This window comes from Haematobia irritans, chromosome 1, assembly GCF_050003625.1.
Source record: "Haematobia irritans isolate KBUSLIRL chromosome 1, ASM5000362v1, whole genome shotgun sequence".
Classification (NCBI taxonomy): domain Eukaryota; kingdom Metazoa; phylum Arthropoda; class Insecta; order Diptera; family Muscidae; genus Haematobia; species Haematobia irritans.
Window position 1 is genome coordinate 68229738 of NC_134397.1, and position 18822 is coordinate 68248559.

Consider the following 18822-nt stretch of genomic DNA (forward strand, 5'->3'; position numbering starts at 1 on the left):
TAACACTATTATAGTTATCATGCGTTTTTAGTGATCAGGTGGCAACACATGTCGTTACATCTTGTCATTTTCATCGTAGTGATGAAGATCGAATTATAACCGGTTGATCTTAATAAAACTAAAGTCTCAACATTTTAATGATTTTCTGGCGAAACATAATTTTCCAGGCTAAATTAATTTATACAGAATGTATTACTCACAATCCCTGCCAGCATTTCAAAGTTCCATTTCAACCTCATCGTTACCACAGACTCGTAAATGTCACTTCAACCATCATGAAAAGGTACATCAAAAAGTACATGCAAGTAATTTGCCATCCCTACTGTTAAAAAAGCCATTTTTTTTGTGAAACGCCAAGCGCAACCAGCTTGTTATACTTTAATTAAATAAAAACGAAAATAAAGTTCTGAAAACATAGATTATACGCTTAAAATTGTGAAAGGTATATTGGTGAACAATTTGGTGATTTTCCAAATGGAATAAAGTGATTGTTTTTCAGATATTTTACAGACACGCTGCCTCCATGGAATAAAAACACTGGTTGATAGACGCAGCAACATGTAACTCGCTACTTGTAACTCAACATCATCATTAATGCCAAAAATTATGTTAAATGTAATGTGATAGTGGTATAAATGTTATATTTTTAAGAATTTGTAAATGTTTAATCAAATTAATAAATATCTAAACAAACGTGTTTTACTCGACCACAATGATTCTTTTACAACTATCTTAAAATGCACTTTTTCTGATTGTTTGGAGGGTCCCTTATTGGCGTCGTTCTAAATTGATCTATAAAGGCACCTAATAATTGCACTCATGCGAAACAATTTTGTAGTAACTTGGCGTGGTACAACTTCTCAATAGTGACGGCGCTTTTCCGACGAGTTTTTGATGTCGGATATGATTGTTTTCGACGTAGTGGGGATTCTCAAAAGAGTCCCCAAATTCAAAAAATGTTGGCAGGGAATATACAATCATTTTATAATTAGTCAATATGTTAGTATCAATATTAGTATTAATCGAACCGGATTGTATTCGAATATAAAGTCTATTGTTATTAAAAACACATCACTAATCTAATGGAATTCATCTATTTAATTTCTCGAGCTAATTTTCGACGCATTTTTCATTAAAGTAACAAAAGGAAGTTTAAGATGACGTTAAATTTACATAATATTAGTAGGAACGCATTTTGTACGTCTATTTCTGCAGTTCTCTTATTTGGATTAGTATTTTGAAAAATGGTATAAAAATAGGGTTTTTATATATCATTTTTTGTATATCATTATATGCATTGGCATATAATGATATACAAAATAGCATAAAACAGCGATACATTAATAGGTATTGCCCAAAAAAGCATTTTGCAATTTTATCAAAGAGTTAAAGAAGGGTACATCCTACAATAAATTTTTACAATTTACCAAAGACTTGTTAAAGGTTTGGTAAGCTATTAATCGTTTATGAATGCTATTTTTCACGAAATAATTTATCAATCGTTCATAAACGTCAATTAACTTTTTATGAATACGGCTGTTATAAATTATCATAAATATAACATTTATACGACTATTACATCACATTTAACATATTTTTATGCATTAATAAAAGATTGATGTTGAGTTACAAGTTACATGTTGTAGCGTCTATCAGCCAGTGCTTTTATTCCAATGGAGGCAGCGTGTCTGGAAAAATATTTGAAAAACTATCTCTTTATTCCATTTGGAAAGTCAAAAAGGCAAAATACTATCACAGTTGGCGATTGTTATGCTATGTTCCCGATTGGCAACACTGGTACTAAACAGACGTGTATTTTTTGTGCGAATTTTTCATTCCAAGTTTAATTGTATTTAATACATAACAAATAACATCTCAGGCATCCTATTTGCATACAACTGCATCTATGATGCCTGGTCCTTTACCCCAAGATATGGAATTTGATGTTGTAGAGGTTGAAGCTTCAACTTCTCGTCATCACCCGCCGGCTGTGAACAATGAAAAAGCTGAATCCAAAACAAAAACAATAATTAACCCTAATGACCGCAAGCGCCAGCGACTTGAAAGTGCATTATCACCGATAAACATTTCAATTCCTGACCTTTCTGAGAGATTGGCGAACCACAACCCCGCAGACCAGAATAGATTCGGCATACTAGGTGTTCTGGCAGATATTGACATCGGCCGCTGTGAGCCAGAAAAAAAACAGAAACCTCAACAAAGTAACGAGAACAAAAACAATTCTAAAGTAAAATGGTGCCCTCCAATTTTCCTTTATAATGTGAACATTGCCACACTTGTCGATAAGCTGAAAGCAACAATTCCCATTTTCTCATTTAAAGTAAAAAATATAAACAAAAATAAAAGCAAAATCTATTTTTCTGACCCAGCAGTTCACGCATCTATGATGTCAATTTTACGTGAGAAGAAAATACATTCTCACTCATTTACGCCAAAGGAATTCAAACAAACTTCTGTAGTTCTAAGGGGACTATTTGCCAATACTGCGATAGATGACATTAAAGCGGAATTAAATAAAGAAGTTCCAAACACAATAGCAGATGTCACCAAATTTAAAACATCTAGTTCCATCAAAAAAAATTTCGACACTGGCCTATTTCTGGTAACTCTGACCCCAGGAAAGGACATTTCTCATATTTCCAACATCAGAGGCATTCTGAATCAAATTATTAAATGGGAAGTCCCCAAGAAAAAAGAAACGGACATTCAATGCCGCAGATGCCAAAGGTGGGGTCATATCTCGAAGAATTGCAATTCCCCTTACAGGTGCGTCAAATGTAATCTCGACCATGAACCAGGTGAGTGTCTCCGTTCCAGAGAGGATCAGACGGACCCTTTCTGTAATAATTGTGGTGAAGCTGGTCACCCAGCCAATTGGAGAGGTTGTCCTACATACAAAAAGTATGTGGCCATACGAAAGCAAAGAATAAACAAAGCCATAGAAGAAAAGGCAGCTGCCAGAAACAACGTAAACCGTGCCATAACTTCGTCACTAGTATCTCCTGGACGAACTTTTTCTAATCTTTTTCAACAACAATCCACTAAAATGCACCCCATCCAATATGCACCAAAAAGCATCATAGATCAATTCATGGAACTAGCAAGTTACTTTATGGATCCTGAAGAACTTACGCTGGAACAGGAAATAAACTTATTCTTAAAAAACTACAAAAGTATGTCAAAGTCTGACGCAAAAACTGAGTTTAAGCGTCTATTTAATAAAATTAAACATATTAATAATGATCCATAGATACATTAAATTAATAACATTCAACGTAAGGTCTCTTAATGACACTAGTCGACAGTTAGACCTGGCAAGCTTGTTGCTCCATAACAAGATAGACATCGGATTCATCCAGGAGTGTCACCTGCGAAGAAATAGAAAAATTAGAATCAATGGATACAATATAATAACCGATAACTCACCTGTTGGCACAGCTGTTGTTATCAAAAATTGCATTAATTTCAGTAGAGTATATCTCAACAACATTGGAATGAATACTTGCCTTGTTCAAATTGATTTCATAACATCTGGAATACGCAAGCGATATCTCTTTGGCTCCGTTTATATCCCATGTAACCATCCCTCACAAATATTAGAATCTGACCTTGAAAAACTTTTGCAATTTTGCAAAACTTTTGATGCCTTCGTCCTAGGGGGTGACTTAAACTCAAAAAATACATCTTGGGGTGACTCTAACGAGAACTCAAACGGCAGGACACTTCATTCTTGGCTTGGTAATAATGTGCTCGATATTATACGCATTTGTGATACATCTCCATCTTATCCAAATGGCAGCTCATTTCTTGATCATTTCCTTGTCAGCACACAGCTCATAGACATCATAAACCAAAACTACAAAATTCAAACTCTCCCAACATTTTCTGATCATTTCCCGATCAAAATGGATTTGCAGCTTCATCAGGCCGGACCGCTTATGAGATCACCTAGAATTGTTACTTCATACGCTGCCACAAACTGGGACAATTTTCGTGACGATATTGATGACGCCATCTGCAGGCTAACTCCTATAACAAATAATAACCTCCAAAATCATGAAATTGATGAATTAATATCTGATTTCAACTTATCTTTCAGCGCAATCCATAATACCCATTCACAGCAAATTGAAATTAAGGATGGAAAATTTCCCCTCTCCGAAAGGACAAAAAAACTCTTTAGATTGAAGTACTCCTGGCAGAAAGACCTTAAAAAAATGTTTCATCGTGCTGGAAACAGGACATCCAGTGAGTATAAAATTTTGTCCAAACAAATTCAACTACTGAAAATAATAATAAAAGAGTCAGTAGCTATTGAACAAGCTAACAAATTCAAAAATACACTGGGAAAAATAAACCCTGGTCCTTCCGCCTTCAAACAAATTTACCAAGTAATTGAGAAAAATAAACACCCCTTCTGCAATAAGATAACGCACAATGATTGCACCATTACCAACGCCATTGATATAGCTGATCACTTCAAAAATTTTTATTCCGAAGTTTTCCGGGAAACAATTCCGCAACACCCGGTTCCTGACCTTGTTTCTAGAGTGACTTCATGCATCGAGCCCATTCCACGCCATATATACTCGTTCAATGAAAGCTTTACAGCACTTTCTAATACGGATTCGCAAAATTTTACAACTTCTGAAAAGATTAAAAATATTAAAGGGTGTGAAGTTAAAGTTGTTTTTTAAAGTTGTTTTTAGCCAAGACACAAACCACCAGAAAAATTTTTAATTTTCACTTTTCAGCGAAAATTCGCACAAAATCAAACGAATTTCATCTTGATTTGTTGCTGTTTGACTAAAAGCAATAAAATATGAACACATTTTGTTAATTATTTTATATTTAGACCTTTAAACTATAGGGAGTTAAAACCGAAAAATACGACTAAACTGTTCAAAGCTGATTTTGGCTATTTCTGATAGACGATAATGAACCAAAGGGGGTACACGTTGGTTACCCCAACTGAGGAGCGTACCCCAGTGAAAAGCCCATGGGCGTACGTAACCTGTGAGAGGAGAAATCAGGGGGGGGGGATGTTCAAATCAACTTTATGTCTATTTTTGAACGCATTATGAATACAATTTCTTTTAAATTTTAAAACCAGTAGACAGCCCAGACTGAGTAGAAAGCTACAGTTGCATTTCCATAACCGTAGCGTATTAAAATTTTAAAAGGGGGGCTAAGTAATTTTAGTAAAAATTTCGATATGGATTTTCGCCTATTTACACCTCACGACAACGAACTAAAGTGGGTATACGTAGGTAGCTGCACTCTTGGAGCATCCCCCAGTGAAAGCCCCATGGGCGTAGCTCATCTGTGAACGGAGAAAAGTCAAAGGGGGTAAAAGTACTTTTTGTTACAATTTCAACTATTTTCAACACCGATTTTCACCTATTTACATCCCACGACAACAAACTAAAGTGGGTATACGTAGGTAGCTGCACCCTTAGAGCATCCCCCAGTGAAAGCCCCATGGGCGTAGCTCATCTGTGAACGGAGAAAACACAATGGGGGTAAATGTTATATTTGTCACAATTTCAACACTGATTTTCGCCTATTTACACCTCACGACAACGAACTAAAGTGGGTATACGTAGGTAGCTGCACTCTTGGAGCATCCCCCAGTGAAAGCCCCATGGGCGTAGCTCATCTGTGAACGGAGAAAAGTCAAAGGGGGTAAAAGTACTTTTTGTTACAATTTCAACTATTTTCAACACCGATTTTCACCTATTTACATCCCACGACAACAAACTAAAGTGGGTATACGTAGGTAGCTGCACCCTTAGAGCATCCCCCAGTGAAAGCCCCATGGGCGTAGCTCATCTGTGAACGGAGAAAACACAATGGGGGTAAATGTTATATTTGTCACAATTTCAACACTGATTTTCGCCTAGTTACACCCCACGACAACGAACTAAAGTGGGTATACGTAGGTAGCTGCACCCCTAGAGCATCCCCCAGTGAAAGACCCATGGGCGTAGCTCATCTGTGAACGGAGAAAAGTCAAAGGGGGTAAAAGTACTTTTTGTTACAATTTCAACTATTTTCAACACCGATTTTCACCTATTTACACCCCACGACAACGAACTAAAGTGGGTATACGTAGGTAGCTGCGCCCTTAGAGCATCCCCCAGTGAAAGCCCCATGGGCGTAGCTCATCTGCGAACGGAGAAAACACAATGGGGGTAAATGTTATATTTGTCACAATTTCAACACTGATTTTCGCCTAGTTACACCCCACGACAACGAACTAAAGTGGGTATACGTAGATAGCTGCACTCTTGGAGCATCCCCCAGTGAAAGCCCCATGGGCGTAGCTCATCTGTGAACGGAGAAAAGTCAATGGGGGTAAAAGTACTTTTTGTTACAATTTCAACTATTTTCAACACCGATTTTCACCTATTTACACCCCACGACAACGAACTAAAGTGAGTATACGTAGGTAGCTGCACCCCTAGAGCATCCCCCAGTGAAAGACCCATGGGCGTAGCTCATCTGTGAACGGAGAAAAGTCAAAGGGGGTAAAAGTACTTTTTGTTACAATTTCAACTATTTTCAACACCGATTTTCACCTATTTACACCCCACGACAACGAACTAAAGTGGGTATACGTAGGTAGCTGCGCCCTTAGAGCATCCCCCAGTGAAAGCCCCATGGGCGTAGCTCATCTGCGAACGGAGAAAACACAATGGGGGTAAATGTTATATTTGTCACAATTTCAACACTGATTTTCGCCTAGTTACACCCCACGACAACGAACTAAAGTGGGTATACGTAGATAGCTGCACTCTTGGAGCATCCCCCAGTGAAAGCCCCATGGGCGTAGCTCATCTGTGAACGGAGAAAAGTCAATGGGGGTAAAAGTACTTTTTGTTACAATTTCAACTATTTTCAACACCGATTTTCACCTATTTACACCCCACGACAACGAACTAAAGTGAGTATACGTAGGTAGCTGCACTCCTAGAGCATCCCCCAGTGAAAGACCCATGGGCGTAACTCATCTGTGAACGGAGAAAAGTCAAAGGGGGTAAAAGTACTTTTTGTTACAATTTCAACTATTTTCAACACCGATTTTCACCTATTTACACCCCACGACAACGAACTAAAGTGGGTATACGTAGGTAGTAGAGGTGTGCACGTGACACGAAATTGTCGTGACTCACGAAAATTTTCGTGACTCACGCGTGAGTCGTGAGTCACGCTCATGGCAACGGCGTGAGTGTGCGTGAGCGTGATTAACAAACCAAAATGTCGTGCGTGAGCGTGAGTCACGAAAATATTATCTTCGTGAGTGTGCGTGAGTAAAGATTTACGCTCACGAAAATAATCCTGCTCACCAACATAAAACGCTTAAGAGTTAAATTCATTTACAATTTTAGTGACACCTGGGATGTTAAGAGTGTAATAACGCTCTCGATTTTAATAATGCTCATGTTTTCAGACGCGTCGCTAAGGTAAATTACTCAAAAAATTGTTCGTGAGTCACGACATTTTTCGTGAGTCACGATATTTTTCGTGAGTCACGACATTTTCGTGAGTGAGTGTGCGTGAATACAAATTTTCTTTTCGTGAGTGTGCGTGAGCGTGAGTCCTACCAAACAATATCGTGCGTGAGTGTGCGTGAGTAAGATTTTTCCGTCGTGAGTGTGCGTGAGCGTGAGTAAAATATTACTCACGTGCACACCTCTAGTAGGTAGCTGCACCCTTGGAAATCGGTGTTGAAAATAGTTGAAATTGTAACAAAAAGTACTTTTACCCCCATTGACTTTTCTCCGTTCACAGATGAGCTACGCCCATGGGGCTTTCACTGGGGGATGCTCCAAGAGTGCAGCTATCTACGTATACCCACTTTAGTTCGTTGTCGTGGGGTGTAACTAGGCGAAAATCAGTGTTGAAATTGTGACAAATATAACATTTACCCCCATTGTGTTTTCTCCGTTCACAGATGAGCTACGCCCATGGGGCTTTCACTGGGGGATGCTCTAAGGGTGCAGCTACTTACGTATACCCACTTTAGTTCGTTGTCGTGGGGTGTAAATAGGTGAAAATCGGTGTTGAAAATAGTTGAAATTGTAACAAAAAGTACTTTTACCCCCTTTGACTTTTCTCCGTTCACAGATGAGCTACGCCCATGGGGCTTTCACTGGGGGATGCTCTAGGGGTGCAGCTACCTACGTATACCCACTTTAGTTTGTTGTCGTGGGATGTAAATAGGTGAAAATCGGTGTTGAAAATAGTTGAAATTGTAACAAAAAGTACTTTTACCCCCTTTGACTTTTCTCCGTTCACAGATGAGCTACGCCCATGGGGCTTTCACTGGGGGATGCTCCAAGAGTGCAGCTACCTACGTATACCCACTTTAGTTCGTTGTCGTGAGGTGTAAATAGGCGAAAATCAGTGTTGAAATTGTGACAAATATAACATTTACCCCCATTGTGTTTTCTCCGTTCACAGATGAGCTACGCCCATGGGGCTTTCACTGGGGGATGCTCTAAGGGTGCAGCTACCTACGTATACCCACTTTAGTTTGTTGTCGTGGGATGTAAATAGGTGAAAATCGGTGTTGAAAATAGTTGAAATTGTAACAAAAAGTACTTTTACCCCCTTTGACTTTTCTCCGTTCACAGATGAGCTACGCCCATGGGGCTTTCACTGGGGGATGCTCCAAGAGTGCAGCTACCTACGTATACCCACTTTAGTTCGTTGTCGTGAGGTGTAAATAGGCGAAAATCCATATCGAAATTTTTACTAAAATTACTTAGCCCCCCTTTTAAAATTTTAATACGCTACGGTTATGGAAATGCAACTGTAGCTTTCTACTCAGTCTGGGCTGTCTACTGGTTTTAAAATTTAAAAGAAATTGTATTCATAATGCGTTCAAAAATAGACATAAAGTTGATTTGAACATCCCCCCCCTGATTTCTCCTCTCACAGGTTACGTACGCCCATGGGCTTTTCACTGGGGTACGCTCCTCAGTTGGGGTAACCAACGTGTACCCCCTTTGGTTCATTATCGTCTATCAGAAATAGCCAAAATCAGCTTTGAACAGTTTAGTCGTATTTTTCGGTTTTAACTCCCTATAGTTTAAAGGTCTAAATATAAAATAATTAACAAAATGTGTTCATATTTTATTGCTTTTAGTCAAACAGCAACAAATCAAGATGAAATTCGTTTGATTTTGTGCGAATTTTCGCTGAAAAGTGAAAATTAAAAATTTTTCTGGTGGTTTGTGTCTTGGCTAAAAACAACTTTAAAAAACAACTTTAACTTCACACCCTTAAAATATTATCCAATTCATAAACAACAAAAAATCATCTGGCATGGATGGAATTTCAAATTACATTCTTAAAAAATTTCCCGAATCGACAGCAAACCTGTTGGCGGTCATTTTCAACAACTGTATAAATAATTGCTATTTCCCTAATGACTGGAAAAAAGCTAAAATACTACCGATAAAGAAAAAACCAGATAGTATCAACCTCTGCGATTTCCGTCCAATATCGTTATTGTCTAACGTGGGGAAAATTTTTGAAAATGTCATAAAAGAAAAACTGGAAAACAATTTCATTGTAGAACCCATCTCTGATTTCCAATTTGGTTTCAAAAAGACGCACGGAACGCAACACGCTCTTATCAAGTTTCACAACGACATTGTCGCTAACTTGCGAAACAAAACTTGCACCGTAGCAATATCCTTGGATATTGAAAAGGCATTCGACTCAGCATGTCATAAAGGCATCCTGTATAAACTGGTAGAACTGGGAACACCACCTCACCTGGTCAAATTAATTGAGAGTTTTTTAACAGATCGCCAATTCTCAGTATTCATCGAAAATGAATCATCCGCAATGGGTTCTATCAATAGTGGAGTCCCCCAGGGCAGTGTCCTAGCACCCTATCTATTCAACATTTTCCTCAATGACTTCCCTCATATCACAGCTGACTCTCAGGCTATCCTTTACGCCGACGATTGCTTGATATACGCGCATAGTCTGTCGCCGATTGATGCCTTACATAAAGCTGAGTCACATCTTAGCCTCATAAATGAATTCTACCAAACATGGGGCATCAAAATAAACGCAGCCAAATCACAAGCTATCTGCATCAGGAATGCTTCAGGAAAATGTCATAGATCAGTCGTCCCGCAAAGTAAAATACTGCAATTGTTTCTTGAGGACACTGAAATCCCATTTATGGAGACTATAAAATATCTCGGGGTCAATTTCAACAATCTTCTTAAATTCAATGATCACGGCCGGAATTCACTACAAAAGGCAAAACGAGTTTTAGGATCATTTTCATACATCATGAATAGCAGATACTTACCACAAAAGACTAAATTACTGCTGTATAAAGTGGCCATCAGACCGCTGCTTACTTATGGATTTCCAATTTGGTTCACCATCTCGCCGATAGTGATAAAAGAATTGGAAATCTTTGAACGTAAAATACTGCGGAGATGCATAAATAAACACTATGCTTCTCGGAACAAAAAATTCTCCAATAAACACATATACGAGGTCTCGGAAGTTAAGCCTTTCAGTGAATATGCGTTTAACCTTCATACGACGTTCGTGCAGAAACTTGCCACTCATGAAAATGACCTTTTAAAAGAAATCTACAACTTGGAAAATCATACACATTGGTCTGGTTCGACCTACTTGTCATCAATCGCCATAATCAATGAGAACACACTTGATAATCCAGACCATCCCGATACGCAGCGATTCTATCACAAGATTCCTAGAACGCACAGAGGTTAAATTCTTACATTATTGTACACTTTTTTTTATATTCTACATAATTCATACTACTCTTACCCGTATGTCATTATTACTATAATTCATTGTAGCATATTGTTATAATTATGTATAATAATCTATACGTCACCTAAAATCGCACAAAATGTACCTGATATTTTCTCCGTAGCAAGCCATTTACACTTGCATTCGAAACTGTGATTTTTATCCAAGTAAAACCCTTCAACTTATAAAAGCTTCAACTGAGCATCCGTTTTATAACTCAACACAAATACCACTGTGATATCATTCTGCATATTTTACACACTGTTAGTCATATATTTAACAGTCTAATTGTTATCTCGTTTTAAGTTATTCATTTATTTTTGTTATTTATTTATTATCGGTAATCTCTCTTGCATTACCATCAATCGATATAGGCCGCGAGCAAGCCTTTTCCTACATTTGTTTTGCTACGTATCTTCTTTATACGTTCACTAGTAGCCATTGCAAGCAAGTAGCTAACGTACTTAACCATCGTGTATTAGAATAAGACAACAATAGTTCTAAGTATTAAAAATATACATTCGCTCCTTACTCATTGTATCACAAACAAGAAGAAGACTCAATAAAAAAATACTTACTTACTTACTTACTACTTATGCTATGTTCCCACCGACTCGTTTTCCTCATTCGTTTTTCCAAAACATTTCACCGTTCGCACCGGGCTGAGATGTTTTAGTTTGACAGTTACAATGGAAACTAGAAATTCACATTTACTCGAAATTCACATATATGCAACCTTTGTTTAATCTTTTTTTTCTATGAAACTTAATTCAATATCTTGACATATATTTGTAATAGGGTATGTTATTCGGGGTATATTCCAAATTAGGTGGGTTCACATTCTAAAATTGACGTGTTTTGGAGGAAAACTTGTGTTTTGAACTCGTTTTTTAGTATGACGTAAACGAATCGTTTTGAAGTGCTTATAAAGGGAAAACATTTCAAACCCCAAAACATGCTTGGTGAGAATACCGTATTACAGTTTCACTTACGAGTCTGTGGTAGCGATGAGGTTGAAATGGAACTTTGAAATGCTGGCAGGGTGGTGGCGATGAGGATGAAATGGAACTTTGAAATGCTGGCATGAATGCAGCAGTATCGATTATGCATTCGTACTTAGCTTATAATGTGGCTAATATATGGGATATATTCGACACGACCACTTTCGTCCGGAAAAACTTAAAGTCTGCAAGGCGCAAAAGTGAATCAAAAGCGAATCAAAAAGTACGAAATGTACATGAAAGAATTTTACCATCACTATTTTTTACAAGAGCAATTTCAACATCACAGCTGGCGATTGTTGCAGTGTCACTTACGGGTTTGTGGTAGCGATGAGGATGAAATGGATCTTTGAAATGCTGGCAGGGTAGTTACGGCGCTTTTCCGACGATTTTTTGATGTCGTATGCGATTATTTTCGACGTGGTGAGATTTCTCAGAAGTGGCGGCGAAGATTTAATTTTAATTAGCTTTAATAAATAGTTAATATATTGATATTGGAGTGCTCTTAAACATTTTGTGTTTTATGTAAACTTAACTCAGCCAACCGTGCCGCAACAGTTATCAAAAAAATACGAGTTTAGCGCTAAAGGTGCGTATTAAGTTCAAGTTTATCCGCTAAAATCGACATTTTTTTATTATTACTTTTCTTTAATAATCCATTTTAAGGAATACAAACTTTCTGAAAATTTGTTTTGGGTTATTATAATTAATATATAAAGAATGCCATAGTTGCATTATAATTGATTTATAAAATAAATATCACAACGAAAATCATTTCTTGGAAGAAATGCAAAATTTTGTACCACAATCAGTACCGATAGCTCAAATTATTTGCCTATTATATTATTATGTTTACTATTATATCCATTTAGTAATAAACGGAGCCAGTTTTTTTAATTCGGTTTTTTTCTGTTACATTTAGAAATAAACGCCGTTCGTTTTTCTAATCCGGCTCATTTATTTTTCTTGCAAACTATGTGTAACATCCCTGGGCACAATTTATCGATACTTTTTAGAACTTGGTTGCACTTTTTACGATGACGTTTGGCGGCCATATTGCTCTTTCTTTCTTTTTCTGACCACGTTCTCTGCGAGTCGTATGAAATAAATATGAGCCTCACAATTTCGAAAAAACGCAAGGTAATTTTAGAAATTTTACCTCAAATTTTACATATGGATACGGATTATCCAATAGTCCATCGATATATGCGATATCATGATGGGAAATGTATGCAAATTGGCATATAAACAGTGCAATGTAAACTAACCTCAAATTTGCTTAGTGTCCAACCCGAAAATACGTGTGTATGTTTCTCTAATTGTATTAAACAAATTGGATTCCATTTATTAGGAAATGCGAGAACATTAGTGTGTAGTAAACGCTTCTTAAATATAGAACATGAACATTGTGTATTCTAATAATAATGTGTATTTTGCGTTTTCTAGTTCGTTGCCGATGGCATGTTCAAAGCTGAATTGAACGAGTTCTTGACTCGTGAGCTCGCTGAGGATGGTTACTCTGGTGTTGAGGTCCGTGTCACCCCCGCCCGTACTGAAATCATCATCATGGCTACCAAGACCCAACAGGTTTTGGGTGAAAAGGGTCGTCGCATTCGTGAATTGACCGCTATGGTCCAAAAACGTTTCAATTTCGAACCCGGCCGTATTGAATTGTACGCTGAAAAGGTTGCTACCCGTGGTCTGTGCGCTATCGCTCAAGCTGAATCTCTCCGTTACAAGTTGACCGGTGGTTTGGCTGTCCGTCGTGCCTGCTATGGTGTTTTGCGTTTCATCATGGAATCCGGTGCCAAGGGTTGTGAAGTCGTTGTCTCTGGCAAATTGCGTGGTCAACGTGCCAAGTCGATGAAATTCGTCGATGGTCTCATGATCCACTCTGGTGATCCATGCAATGACTACGTCGAAACCGCCACCCGCCACGTATTGTTGCGCCAAGGTGTTTTGGGCATTAAGGTTAAAATTATGTTGCCCTACGATCCTAAGAACAAGATCGGTCCCAAGAAACCCTTGCCCGATAATGTTTCTGTTGTTGAGCCTAAGGAAGAGAAGATCTATGAAACACCTGAAACAGAATACAAAATGCCCGTTGCCGCCCGTGTACCCATTGGTGATGAAGCTGCGGCTCATTAAATAGGAATATTCATACAGATAATTAACTATTGTATGTGAAATATGTGAGGATCAGTGATGTTTTTTTGAATATTTCAAAAAATAAAACATGCAAAAATGAAACATTTTTATTTAAAAAGATAACATTACAAAAAACGAAAAGTTTTTCTATTCATCAAAGGGAATTCAAAAATAAATCTTACTGGAAAAAGAATTACATCTCAATTATCATTTTATGAAATTGGAATATAGTCTATCTTTTAAAAGGTCTACATTCTTTATCTTAATTATTTGACTAAGATTTTATTTTTGATTATCACTTTAGACGCCATTGAATGCTAAGAAAAGAAATAGCGAAACTTTCCACAATTGGGTTCGCGAAACAAAAACAACTACTAATTATACAAATATCGTTTTTCTTTATTAAAAAAATGGACGAGTCGACTTAATTGTAATCTTCGCCACTTTGTAGACCTAGAATTTTAATACCATCTCAAATCCTTCAAATTTGTACGGGTCGACTTAATTATAACCTTCGCCACTTTGTAGACCAAGAACTTTGATACCATCTCAAATCCTTCAAATTTGTTCGGAGCGATATAAAGGTTTAAATCCCGATATCCATTTATTTAAATCTGAAACGATTTGGGTATTTTTTTTACATTTCTTTAAAATTTAAAGCCTTAGAGCCCAACATTCGTCAAACATAATATGGGTAATATTTCAAGCTAAAGCTGTATTTAAGCAAATTCGTAAAAGTTCATGTATGTTTTATCGGGGGATGCCATGCATTTGAGGTATAGGTAAATATGAGGCACATTTACAATTTTTGCTATTTACAAAGATATGGGTCAATTGTGGGGTTTGGGACAATATTTGGCCAAATCGGGGGCTTTATTTAAATCTGAACCGATTTGGATAAAATTCGACACACCTAAATAGAATGTAAAATTTTGAGTCAATTGCAATAAAATATGAAATTTTTTGCCATAATATATAGGAGATATATCATACATTAAACAAGTAAGTAAAGTGTAAAGTCGGGCGGGGCCGACTATATTATACCCTTCACCCCTATGTATGCCAAAATTTGTGTTACCATCTCAACTACTTCACATTTGCTGGAAGCTACACCCAAAGAAATTTGTTAGTAGGGACAGCAGAAAAGTCTGCTAAAACAGCAGAAAGTCTGCTGAAAAAGGGACAGCAGTCGGTGTTTGCTGAAATAGCAAACATTTCCTGCTATTTTTGAAGCTCGATTACACTAAAACGTGTTTTATTTTGGCTAAAACAAATAAAAATGTCAACATAGGAGCTATCCTAACATAATTAAAACAATATTTTATGAACATCTATAGTATTTGACCAAAAATCTGAATATTTATCGAAGTGAGGCATAACAGCAAACAAAATGTTTGCTGATCGTATTTAGGAGCTTGTAAGTATATTACAGTGCAAAAATATACCAAAAACTACTTTTGATTCTTAAATATGCTTTGGGGAAAAATTTATAACCTAAAAATTTTATAAATTGTTGTTCATTTGGCCCTGAAGTACAAAAATATAAAAGCATACATCGACTGCTGTTTTTAGCAGACTTTTTTCTATGAGTGTATATAACATAAAGGAGACAATTTTTTTTACTTCTACAAAATCTCTAGAATTAAAATTTAAATCGGCTAACGCTATCCAGTTAATTGGAGGAAACTTCCATTGAAAATGGGTCTAAAATGTGGAGCAGTCAACCATATTTCCCCAACTCTGGTGAACGTATATATGGGAGCTATATATAATCTGAACCGATTTTGACCAAATTTGACATGTATAGTTAGAATAATAATTCTGCTATCTATGCGAATTTTCGCGTAAAACGGAGAATAACTGGTCGTATGAGTGCAAATCGGACGGAATATATATATGGGAGCCATATCTAAATATGAACCGATTTCAACTAAATTTACTCCTTGTGCGAAATTTGAAGCAAATTACGGCAAAACCCTGGTTTTTGAGGCCATATAAATTCAAATCAGACGAAAGATATATATGGGAGCTATATCCAAATCTGAATAGATTTTGACCATATTTGGCACATACAATAGTATCGTTAAAAGTACCGCTTGTACAAAATTTGAAGTAAAGCTGAGTACTATGTTCAGTTTTCAAGCTGAAAGTCAGCTTGTTTTCAAGGTTACTTTTCTTAATTAATTAATTTAGAAATATAAAAGTATTTGCAATCAATTCCTTAGATCTTTTCCATTCATTATTTGGCAAGACTTGATTAAAATATAATCGTCTTCATAAATATTTTTGTACTTTTACTTTAGGGGTTTGGTGAAAAAACTGAACATAGTACTCACCTTAAGTCAGGGTAAAACTGTGGCTTTTGAGACCATATAAGTCCAAATCGGGCGAAAGATATATATGTGAGATATATCTAAATCTGAACCAATTTTAACAAAAGTTGACACACTTAACGATACTATTAAACGTGCCCCTTGTGCAAAATTTGAAGCAAATCACGGCAAAACTCTGGCTTTTGTGGCCATATAAGTTCAAATCGGACGAAAGATATATATGGGAGCTATATCTAAATTTGAACCGATTTCAATCAAATTTACCAAGCAGTGGTAGAATGTCAATTCTATCCTCTGTGCAAAATTTCACGAAGATCGGTAGTAAACTTTGGCCTCTGTGGTCATATGAGTCTAAATCGGACGAAAGATATATATGGGAGCTATATCTAAATCTGAACCGATTTGGCTGATATTTTGCAAGATTTTCGAGATTCATAAAATATTTGGATGTACGGTATTTCAAGAAAATCGGTTGATAAACACGCTAACTATGGCCAAATCGGGGATAAATATATATGGCAGCTATATCTAAATCTGAACCGATTTTTTCCAAAACCAATAGAGATTGTCTCTGTCCCAAGAAACGGCCCTATGCCAAATTTGAGGACGATCGGACTTAAATTGCGATCTGTACTTTGTGCACAAAATTACATATACAGACAGACGGACGGACAGACAGACGGACATCGCTAAATCGACTCAGAATTTAATTCTAAGCCGATCGGTATACTAAAAGATGGGTCTATGACCACTATTTCTTGGCGTTACATACAAATGCTCAAACTTATAATACCCTGTACCACAGTAGTGGTGAAGGGTATAAAAATATGTATATATGGGAGCTCTATCTAAATCTGAACCGATTTGAACAAAATTTGACAAACTTGACGGCACTATCAGCATTACCTTTTGCAAAATTTGAAATACATGAACAAACAAATAGACAGACAGACGGACATCGCTAAATCGACTATGAATTTAATTCTAAACGATGGGTGTTATACTGCTCCTTTTTAGCGTGATATACAAATGTACAAATTTATTATACCATGTATGTACCATAGTAGTGGTGAAGCGTAATGACTTTTTCATCTACAATCATAGAAAAAGTTCGTTTTTCAGTAGACAAACAGCAACCAATCTGATATTTTTTAGCAGCAAACACATTGCGGAAAAATCAGCATTTGTAAACAAGTCGCCCATAGCATGGGGGTATACTAGCTTTGTCATTCCATATGTAACACATCGAAATATTGGTATAAGATCCCATAAAGTATATATATTCTGGGTCGTGGAGAAATTCTGTGTCGATTCGTCCGGCCCTCTGTGGAATTGACGCTAACTTCCGAACAAAACGAGCTATCGAATTGAAGCATGGTATAAGTAATTGTTATTGATGTAGATCGGATGGTATTGCAAATTGGACAATATCAGACTACTTTTCCCAGATTTGTATTGCGGAACCTCTTGGAAGAGTAAATATCATCCGATCTGGTTGAAATTTGGCACTTGATGTTAGTATATGCCCTATAACAAACATTCATAAATGAGTCCATATGGCTTTATTTTTATATATAGAGCGCCCGTATAAAACTATCCCCAGATTTGCATTACGGAGCCTCCTGGAAGAGCAAATTTGAACCGATGGGCTTGAAATTTGGTACGTGATGTTAGAATATGTGCACTCACAACCATGTAAAAATTGATCCATATCGGTCCATAATTATATATGGCCTCCATATAAACCGATAGGTCCATAATTACATATATCTCCATTGACCTGAAATATCTCCATTGAAATGTGAACTTGTAATTACCATGCGGAAATTGGTTCACATCGTTTTATATAGATGACACTTCCAAAATCCACTTTAACTTGTTAATATATGACTTTATATAAGTAGACAAAAGATAAGCAGACAAAACTGCTTTTGCGGATAACAAAATGTTTTGAGTGTCTGTTACATTTTTTTTCGTAATAAATTTTCAAACATTTGAAAAATCGCACATTTTTAATTTGCAATCCCAATATAAAGGGTGGTTAAAATTTCAAGGGCCGATGTTGATTTTGAATAAAACACAAGCTATTTAGGAAATTATTGTAATTTTATTTTATTATGATATATTGGTATTACTCAATTATGTATGGAACAAAATATCGGCCAAATGGGCGCCGCGACCTCGGTGGCACACCTTCATCCGATGGTCCAAATTTTCGATGACGCTGAGGCATAATGGAGGTTCTATGCCGTTAATGTGCCGAATTATCTCATCCTTTAGCTCTTGAATTGTTGCTGACTTATCGACGTACACTTTTTCTTTCAAATAACCCCAAAGGAAAAAGTCCAACGGTGTCAAATCACATGATCTTGGCGGCCAATTGACATCGCCATTACGTGAGATAACACGGCCATTGAATTTGTTGCGCAAAAGAGCCATTGTTTCGTTAGCTGTGTGGCAAGTGGCACCGTCCTGCTGAAACCACATATCATCCACATCCA

General features: G+C 36.9%; 1 protein-coding gene and 1 long non-coding RNA gene across 2 annotated transcripts; both read left to right on the forward strand.

The window, feature by feature from the left end:
• The first annotated feature begins 317 nt into the window (after window positions 1–317).
• LOC142238928 (uncharacterized) lies at window positions 318–713 on the forward strand. Its single transcript, XR_012722865.1, has 2 exons — window positions 318–442; window positions 500–713. It is a non-coding gene; the product is annotated as an uncharacterized LOC142238928 (long non-coding RNA).
• Window positions 714–12840: 12127 nt separating this feature from the next.
• Window positions 12841–14090, forward strand: RpS3 (ribosomal protein S3). Its single transcript, XM_075290686.1, has 2 exons — window positions 12841–12980; window positions 13287–14090. The coding sequence occupies exons 1-2, from the start codon at window positions 12951–12953 to the stop codon at window positions 13986–13988; spliced, it is 732 nt and encodes a 243-aa protein (XP_075146801.1). The 5' UTR covers window positions 12841–12950; the 3' UTR covers window positions 13989–14090.
• Window positions 14091–18822: the final 4732 nt, after the last annotated feature.